This window comes from Rhincodon typus, chromosome 9 (genome assembly GCF_021869965.1).
Source record: "Rhincodon typus isolate 14 chromosome 9, sRhiTyp1.1, whole genome shotgun sequence".
NCBI lineage: Eukaryota > Metazoa > Chordata > Chondrichthyes > Orectolobiformes > Rhincodontidae > Rhincodon > Rhincodon typus.
Window position 1 is genome coordinate 69269499 of NC_063340.1, and position 9995 is coordinate 69279493.

Genomic DNA, 9995 nt, shown 5'->3' on the forward strand with positions numbered 1-9995 from the left:
TAGTGGAGGTGGGACCCTCAGGAAGTGTGAAGCCGACCTTTCAGGAAAGGGATCCGAATATTTGACACCTCACCAACACAGAGGCGAAGCCTTAAAGCCACTGGATAAAAAGTAATCATTGATGCCTTCCATCATGCTGGAAATTGAAAGTATGCAACGGGGAAGAAAATGGTTACAAACACCACCAGAATGGGCAGGATAAGTCTCTTGACCTCTGAGAGAGGGGGCTACCAGACTCAGTGATGTAAGGGCTTTTAGAGGAAACATTGCACACAGATCAATGCACTACACAAGACACAGGCCCCCGATCCTCGGCCATCCTAATGCATTGGGTCCCTGTGTACTTGAAACTTCCCTGCCCCAGACATTGCTGACAACTTCATTCACACCAATACATTTGGACACAGAGACCAGGGAATGAGTAGGATGCATTTATGAGGGGCAATGGTGTCAGTAGAACCCATTGCCCTAAATACAGTCTGTTCATATTGTTTCCACATGCTGCAGTAGGATTTCAACATGGACATCATGCCACAGTGTATCCTGTATGGGCATGAAGTTAGGTATCACGCTGGCACAGTTACATTTGGGGCTATACAGGGAATTAAATGAACAGACGTATTGCAAAGTGAAGGAAATTTATACAAATGTGATACTCCATATACAGCGCGATAGTCATGCCACCAAAGTGCCATCAGAAGTTGTTTTTTCCTAGTTCCCTCCCTGTACATCTTGGTTTTGTCCGGGTTCCAAAGTTGGGGTTTTTGGAGTCTGCTTGCCGTCGGAGCCCATTGGCCCTGGAAGTTTCTTTGGGCACCTCTCAGCCACTTGTGTTTAGATTAGCTGTGACATGCTGAGGGTCTTCTAGCGAGAGGGTCAGAGGGGGCAGGCAGGGGGGAGATGAAGGCACGGCCACCTCTAGATTGTCCTGTGTGGAGGCCTGTGTGTGGTTCCTCCAGCTTCCTCCTGCCACTGCCGTACGTCCTTGCAAGGAAGGTGCACCATTGGAGTGCTCACCATGTTCCCTGTCCCTTTGCGTTCAATCTTGAGAACCAGTGGTTGGGACAATGGAGTGTAGGTGGATGTGCCTCTCCAACTGACCTTGAGGGTGCTGGACCTGGTTCTCCATGTCAACCAGCAACCTGTCCATGGAGGCAGCCAGCTGATCCCTTGCTTGAGGCCGCTGGGTCCCCACTGCATAGCTGCAGTCCTGCAGCCTCTGGGCTATGAGGGCCATTGTGTGCCACATAACCTTTCTGACCCTCCTGCCTCATCCAGCGCATTTGGATGAAGTCCTTGATTGTCAACTCCTGTGTGGGGCTGAGCAGGTGACTGGTCTCCTGCAGTCCTCTGAGTGCTGGCAGCCAGCAGTGTTTCTTCCTTGACCAGCTGAAGGGCTTTTGTAGTGAGCTGTTCACTAAATTGGGGTCTCACACTTTTCAAGCCTGGTGTTCTCACTAAGGTGTCCGTTCAGGTCTGTGGTGTGGGAAGGTAGCCTAGCTGATACTTTCTCTGATGCTTTGGTATTCTTGTCTGCAGAGGCTGAGCAGGGGCTTCTAGGGGAAGAAGCTATGGACATCCCACTGATACCTGCAAGAAACAAGAGAGAGAAGGTGTGAGACCAGTGGTTAGAAGTGGTGTGCAATGAGTGTCACTGACAGTGGAGCTAATGTGAGAGTTGTAGTGGAACGAAGAATGTACTTACTTTGTTGGCAGGACACGGATATCTCTGCATCCCTGCAGGAGTGGTCTTGATCTTCTCCTGTGAGGGCCAGGATTCTCTCAGAGGGAGTGAAGAGCCTGATGTCAAGCACGTATCCACCCAGCTGGGTCTTTCTGCCCTAGTGTGTGCTGTCTTCTCCTCTAATGACAGAAGCAGAGGGATTGGATGATATAAATGTGGGTGGCATATCTGTTAGTGCTTGTGCATGCCATCATAAGGTGGCGTGCTGCCCTGATCAAGTGAGTAGATGTGCAGAGGCCAAACAGGGTAAGTGGTCTGGAATACTGGAGGATGGTGAGAACAAGTGAGGGAGGATGTTGCAGGCAATTGTGAGAGTTGCAGAATATGACCCAAAGCAGGATGTGGGTGCTGTGGCAGAAGTAGAGTGAGTATGAGGAAGCAGAGGAAAGAGCGTGACACAGAGCTGGCAGAGCAGAGAAGGTCACTGGCCTTCTTCAGCACTGTTGGCTGTTCCTCTGAACCTTGGGTTCTGCACTGACCCGAGTGGTCACCTCGGAGTAAGCTGCTGGGGTCTGCTGGTCCTCTTCAGTACCACCCCTCCACCAGGACCTTATGGTGTCTGTTGGACAATTACGATGTCATCTTACACTTCTCCAACATCTTCAAAAAGACTGCTGCCAAGCAGAGCAGCCTTGGAACGCTAATGCTTGTCCTGGGTCCTATATGTAACTTCAGACTCATAACAGTGTGGTTGATTCTGAAAACACCCATTAAACCATTTGAAATAACTCCACAGAGGCTGGTATCCTGTCAATAAGTCACCCTCTATTTACACATGGAGAGTCTTTGACACTGATCCAGCTCCGTCAGAGCCAGCACTCAGAGTGAACAGAACCTCTGACCCTCTTGTTTTTATCTATCAGCCGGGGCTCCCTGATTGGACCAGATTAACTGCCCCAATCAGGGAACTCATATTCTATGAGGTCCACCTAGCTGACCTTGTTACATCCCTCCCCGTCTGAGCACATAGGCCGGTTCTTTCTTTTTGTAGCTTCTCCTGGGGTATTTTAGCACTGCATCAGATTCCTCCGAATCTGCCTTGATATGGGCGGCATGTAATGCTCCAGAGCTTGCCTCATGCTGCTGGAACATCTTGGAAGAACTTCATTCTTTTCGTTGAGCAGCAACGACGTTGAGGTGGCAACAACCACTGTGTCCATCTCAGATTCAAAAGTAACTTTAATGCTTGACGGAGAGGGAGAATCCATGGGTTCCGGAACAGCTGAAAAGGTTATCGAGGAGCCGGGCACATTTTGCGAGTTTACACCTTTCATATGGTCCACATGCTTGTTCAGGACTGTCGCACCTACCCAAACTTTATACGTCACTGGACCTGACCTCGCTCGACCATGCCTCTTAACCATGTAGGGCCATTCCCCATTCCCATGGTACACCAAACCTTGTCCCCTGAAGTAAAGTGTTCCTCCCGCTTCGCAGAATCTCGTGTCTGGCATTTGAGTCCTGATGCCTTTTCACTCCTCCTGCTCTTCCCCTCCCCAACATAGGTCTGGGAAGATCAGATTTGACGAGGTGCAGAGTCTTCTCCCCATTAGTAGCTTTGCTGGAGCTATCCATGTAGTTGCATGAGAGGTGGTTCTATAATCAAATAGGAACTGGGACAATTTGGTATCTAGTGAAGTTATAGGCTGTTTCTTCAAGCCTGTCTTCAAAGTTTGGACTGAACTTTCTGCCAGACCATTGGTTGAAGGATGGTATGGAGCCGTACTTATATGACAAATACCATTCAAATTTAGGAAGTACTCAAATTCCCTGCGAGTAAAAGATGTTCTGTTATCTGTGACTAATACTTCCGGGAATTTGTGTATTGCAAAGATGCGCGCAGTTTTTCTATTGTTGTCCCCATGTTTGATGAAGGAACTCAATGCACTTCCAGTCAGTTTGAATGGGCGTCCACAAAGATGAAGAACATTGAGCCCATGAAAGGACTTGCATAGTCAACATGTAACTGAGTCCAGGGTTTACTCGGCCATTCCCACAAACGTACGGGAGCTGCTGGTGGTAGTTTTTGTCCTTGTTGGCACTCTGAACACTGCCCTACCAATGTGGCTATGTCTGCATCCAATCCTGGCCACCAGAAATAACTTCTTGCCATCAACTTCATTTTGGAAACCCCTGGATGACCCTGGTGGAATTCAGCCAGTAATCTGGTGTCAGTCTTTGCTCAGGACAATCACTCTTGCTCCCCATAATAATATGCCATTCTCCACTGTGATCTGGTCTCTCCCGGCCCTTTGGTTTTCTTCACTGCCAACAGCTGTTTCAGTTTTGCCAGGACCGGATCTTTCTGTATCCAAAGTCTGATATTGTCAGTCACGGGTGGAAGACTGACCAGCAAATTTAAAACCATTGCAGACTCTTCCAGTGGTGATACCGCTGGCAGTGTATCTGCCAGTGAGAGGCAGCTCAATGCATCCGCATTTGCTACTTAGCCTCCCGGACAGTGTTCCAACTTGCACTTGGTATTAGATCCCACCGCTGAATTCACCAATAGCTTTCCCTGCACTGCGTTGTCCTCTTTACGTAGACCGAGCAAGGGTTTGTGGTCTATTATTATTACAAATTTACTTCCATAAAGGTATTGATGGAACTTCCTGACTCTAAATGTGACTGCCAAACCTTCCTTCTCTATCTGGGCATATTTATGCTCTGCATTAGCAAAAGTCTTAGATGGATACATTACTGGGCGTTCCTTTCCATTAGGCCACCTATGAGCTAATGTTGTATGGGGAGGCATTGCATGTCAATATATCAGATCTCACTTGGGATCATAGTGTGCTAACACCTTAGAGGATGATAGCTGTTTCTTTACTTCCCTAAAACTATGGCTTGGCTATGCGACCATTTCCAAGGCTGACCCTTTCTTAGGAGTTGATGTAAAGGTGCCAGGATGGAGTTTGGGTTATGTATGAACTTTCTGCAATAATTCACCAGCTGCAAGAAAAGACCTAAACTCTGGTACAGATGTGGGAGCTGGGGCACCTTTGATCGCCTGACTTTATCTTCCAATGGGTGTAACCTAGTCTTGTCAACTCTGTAGCCTAAGTAGTTCACTCGGGGTGCCTGGAACACACATTTTTTCCTTCTAAGGCATATGCCTGCTTGGGAGAAATGTCTAAAGACTATGTCTAAGTTCTCTAAGTGCTCCTTATTGGTTTCCTTGTTATTAGTACAACATCTTGATAAATGGTGACCTGGGGTAGACCTCGTAAAATGTTCTCCATCATCTGCTGAAAATTTGCCCCAAATGGCAGTCTCATATATTGGTTACCCTTATGGGTATTAATTGTAGCATACACTTCTAACTGCAGTTGCAAATATGCATGATTCCATGATTATCGTACAAATCCTCTCTGCAAGGGATTGGGTACTTATCCAGCTGCGAGAAGCAGTTTATCATTGCTTAAAATCCCCACAAAGGTAAACCGACCCATCGGGCTTCACAATCAGTACAACTGGTCCTGCCCATTCTCCAAACTGGGCTGGTTTGATGATTCCTTCGCTTTCCAGCCTTCTGATTTCTGCATCTACTTTTGCCCGTAAAGCAGATGGATTGGCTGGGCCTTGCAGAATCATGGAATTGCTTCCTGGTCAACGTGCAGGGTGGCCTTGGCTCCTTTGATAGTCCCTTGACCTTCCTGAAAAACGTCTGGGTATTTAATTAGGACTTCACTCAGGCAGCCATTTTCTAATCGAAAAACATTGAGCCAATCTCGGTAAATCTCTCTTAACCAATTTCACCCGATCAAGTTTGAGCCCAAGCCTTTTACTGCAATGATCCACCTTCTTCTCATAAGAGGCCAGAATTGAAGTTGTACCCTTCATGTGTAAAGGCTCCCCAATATAATTTCTCAGTCTAGCCAAGGTCTTGCGCACACATAAAAGTTGGAGTCTGGAGCGAATTTTGTTAAAGACTGCTTCTGCAGTGGCCATGCTGATATCAACCTCCATTAGAACTGGGTGACCATTTAACCAGATGTTTATTTTGATTGGTTCTAATTTGGATGTTGCTAAGCAATTTAGTGGTTCCATACCAGATGTAGCTGGACTTTCCAGCATGTGCACTCTCCTGGATACTGGCCTATGAGTTCTCTTACTCAGTTTAGGTTTAGTGGGACTCTTCCGCTGTCTCAAGTCTGCATACTAGCAGCAACCACAATGGGTTGCCGGCCTTGGTACTCAAGAAAATTTTAACCGTTTGGCCAAGGTTTGGCTTTGTTTTTGGGTTTTACTGTGGGCTGACCTGAAGTTCCTCTGTTCAGGATGTGTCCTGAGTAAGTCTACGCAATTGCTTTCACCCAAGTGGTGTTTCCCAAGCTCAGTCAGCGTGGTGAGGGTGTCCACTTCCATCAGAATACCCTGTAACCCACATGCTCCACTTGCCGTATTTTCCAACGATAAAACCAGTTATAGTGCCCGTTTGAAGTCGAGTTGAGCTTCAGCTATTAGGCACTTTTGCAGGGTTAAACCGTTACTCTTACTCTCGTTGCCACTGAAATAACTCCACAGAAACCAATAACCCGTCACCAAGTTACCCTCTATTTACAGTGGAAAGTCCTTGACACTGATCCAGCTCCCTCAGATCCAGCTCTCAGCATGAACAGGATGTCTGATGCTCCTGTTTTTATCTGTCAGTCAGGATTTCCTGATAACTCATATTCTATGAGGTCCACCTGGCTGACCTTGTTACAATCACTATACCATTCATTTGTAATTAAGAACCAAGTTCACTTCCATCTTTTTAAGGGCAATAGGTAATAATTGTTGGCCTTCCCAGCACCATTTACATGCTGTGAATGAATTACAAAGAATGGCCAATGTAAAAATTGGAAGGTTATACAGTGCTGTCTCGAGAGAATCTTCTCAATTTGAGGTGTTTAGGCACGTAAAGGGAATTTGATGCTGTCAGATTCTTCCAATGTTTGGTTGGAGGGTACTCAGTGCTGGAAAGAAGAGCTCAAATATACAATTGCCAATCCTAAATTCTTTCACTTTTCTTTAGAAGAGGAAATCTCATCTTTCCCTCCCAGCAGATTCATTTAAATCATATTGATAACTTTGTAAGGATACTTACAGAATAAAATTGGATGCAATGGAGTGGATGTGTGTCAGATCAGGAAAGAATCCTATTCCAGTATTACAAATGCTCCTGGTTTAAGAAAATAATTATGAATTGATATTCATGTCATTACTTAGGGGAAGTTAAAAGAAAAACACTCATGAACACACAAAGTACAATAATACGGTTTAATTTTAACTTCTATGTGGCCTCAAAATATTACAAAAATACACGGTTACAAAAATGAAAGAAGATACATGCAATGGGAAATACCTTTAACGAAATTCCTAAATTAAGGCAATAGCAAGTATTGTTTAAAATTCACCTTTCTTTAAGGAGGTATTCTCATGTTTAGAAAAAGCATAACACTGCAGATGTTGGAAATAGAAACAGAAAATGCTAAAGAAACTCAGTAGGTTTGGCGGCCTGTGTTTCAAGTTTGTGGGTGACATGATTAATCAGTGATTAGCACTACTGCCTTACACAGCCAGGAACCCAAGTTCAATTCCAGCCTTGGGTGACTGCCTGTGCGGAGTTTGTACATTCTCCCTGTGTCTGTGTGCGTTTTCTCCAGGTGCTCCGGTTTCTTCCCACAGTCTAAAAATGTGTAGGTTAGGTGGATTAGCCATGAGTAACAGGGATAGGGTAGGGGATGGGTCTGAGTGGGATGCTCTTTGGAGGGTCTGTATGGACTCAATGGGCTGAATGGCCTGCTTCCACACTTTAGGGATTCTATGAAGTCTGATTGTGACTTTCTGAAGATGAGTCAAACTGGACTTGAAACATTAAATTTGTTTCTCTCTGCACAGGAGGCTGCCAGACCTGCTGAGTTCTTCCAGCTTTTTCAGTTTCTTTATCTCACATTTGGTGTTATTTTCCCTCTCTCTAATGACTTAGCTATTTATCATTGAAGGAATTAATACTATTCAGCTGATATCATGTCCAGCAGCATCTTCAAAGGAAATTTCACAAAGCAAAACACTCCCTATCTTGGAACAAAATGTTTTTGCACCGACATTGTACCATATTAGCCATCAATCCTAATTTTCTTTGAAACTGCTTGCAGACCTCATGAAGAATGTTAGAAAATACAGCAGTATAGCCAAGTTCCATCAGCATCTCTCACATCATTGCAGGTTCTTAATTTTAGAATGTGCAATTATCCCCCATGACATTTCACACCCTCTTACATTAGACGTCTTTGGTCACAATGCTCAATTTTCCTCATTACATTTTGTACTGTATCATAATATGAGACAAAGCTAATACTCGCCTAGAATGAAATGCGTTGATTAGGATGCCAGCATGAATTTATACAAGGTAAATCATGACTGACCAACTTAATTCAGTTTGTTTGAAGGATATTAATGACTAAGTGAAGTAGATTTCAATATATATGAGTTCTCAAAAACATATTTTATAAGGGACAATATAATAGACTTCCTGACAATATTAAGATACCTGCAATTAAACCAAATATATCATGGCATGGATAAGGAAGTGTTTATTTATAGAAAATATAGTGTGGTAGTTAGACAAAAGAAAATTGTATTTACATTGTGCCTGTAAAGTAATAGGATGTTTCAACATCTTTCACAAGTCTATTAGAAAACAAAACTTGGCACCCAGCCATGCATGAAAATGTACAGCAAATAACCAAAAGCTTAATCAAAGAAGCAGGCTTTGACAACCAATTCTTAAAGGAGGAATTAAGAGACCAGAATAAGATGAGCATTAATATCTTGGAGGGGTGTGATGCTATATGAGATAACAGGCAAGAAGCAGCACGATCATAGAAAATATTGAAAACAACATGGAGAACTTTCAAAAAAACATTGCTTAAGAAACTACTGTCGGTAATGAACGCAGGGATGATAGGTGAACAAGACTTGGGGCTACTTAGGGCAGGCGCAGCAAAGTTTCCAATAGCTCAGTTTTGTGGGGGTAAAATATTGGAGGCTGACCAAGTGTATATTGGGATAGTTTTGTTTCCAGGTTGCAATGTTATAGAAGTGGAAGTAGGTGGTCTTTGTGATAGGACCAATGTGTGTTTAGAAGCGCATCTTGGGGATCAGAAATGACGCAAGTTTGTGAACAGCCTGGTTCAGCCTCAGCTGGTTTACCAGAGAGAGGGATGCAGTTGGTGGCTAGGAAATGGAATTTGTGGCAAGGCCCAAAGACAACAAATTAAGGCTCTCCAATGCTTAGATGGTGTAAATATTTGTCATTCAGTGTTAGATGTCGATAACTAGTCTGACTATTTAGAGATAACAAGGTGTAGAGCTGTATGAACACAGCAGGCCAAGCAGCATCAGAGGAGCAGGAAAGCTGATGTTTCGGGCCTAGACCCTTCTTCAGAAATGGGGGAGGGGAAGGGGGTTCTGAAATAAATAGGGAGAAAGGGGGAGGCGGATAGAAGATGGATAGAGGAGAAGATAGGTGGAGAGGAGACAGACAGGTCAAAGAGGCGGGGATGGAGCCAGTAAAGGTGAGTCTAGGTGGGGAGTTAAGTAGGGGATAGGTCAGTCCAGGGAGGACGGACAGGTCAAGGGGGCGGGATGAGGCTAGTAGGTAGGAGATAGGGGTGGGGCTTGAGGTGGGAGGAGAGGATAGGTGGGAAGAAGGACAGGTTAGGGAGGCGGGGACAAGCTGGGCTGGTTTTGGGAGGGGGAGGGGAGATTTTGAAGCTTGTGAAATCCACATTGGTACCATTGGGCAGCAGGGCTCCCAAGCAGAATATGAGGTGCTGTTCCTGCAACCTTCGGGTGGCATTGTTGTGGCACTGCAGGAGGCCCAGGATGGACATGTCGTCTGAGGAATGGGAGGGGGAGTTGAAATGGTTTGCAACTGGGAGATGCAGTTGTTTAGTGCGAACTGAGCGAAGGTGTCTTGCAAAACCGTCCCCAAGCCTCCGCTTGGCTTCCCCGATGTAGAGAAGGTCACAACAGGAACAGCAGATACAGTATACCACATTAGTAGATGTGCAGGTGAACATCTGCTTGATGTGGAAAGTCTTCTTGGGGCCTGGGATGGGGGTTAGGGGCGAGGCGTAGGGGCAGGTGTAGCACTTCCTGTGATTGCAGGGAAAAGTGCTGGGTGTGGTGGGGCTGGAGGGGAGTGTGGAGCGGATAAGGGAGTCTCGGAGAAAGTGGTCCCTCAGGAAAGCAGATAAGG

At 45.4% G+C, this 9995-nt stretch overlaps 1 protein-coding gene across 1 annotated transcript in view; it reads right to left on the reverse strand.

Moving 5' to 3' along the window:
* Positions 1-1488: 1488 nt before the first annotated feature.
* Positions 1489-9995, reverse strand: part of LOC109927566 (lutropin-choriogonadotropic hormone receptor-like) — a 74275-nt gene continuing 65768 nt past the window's right edge. Inside the window, exons 5-7 of the mRNA XM_048600630.1 lie at positions 6837-6911; positions 1706-1863; positions 1489-1590 (exon numbers count right to left, since the gene is read on the reverse strand). Coding sequence (XP_048456587.1) covers positions 1842-1863; positions 6837-6911 — 97 coding nt within the window. The 3' untranslated portion in view covers positions 1489-1590; positions 1706-1841. The remainder of the gene's footprint in view (positions 1591-1705; positions 1864-6836; positions 6912-9995) is intronic.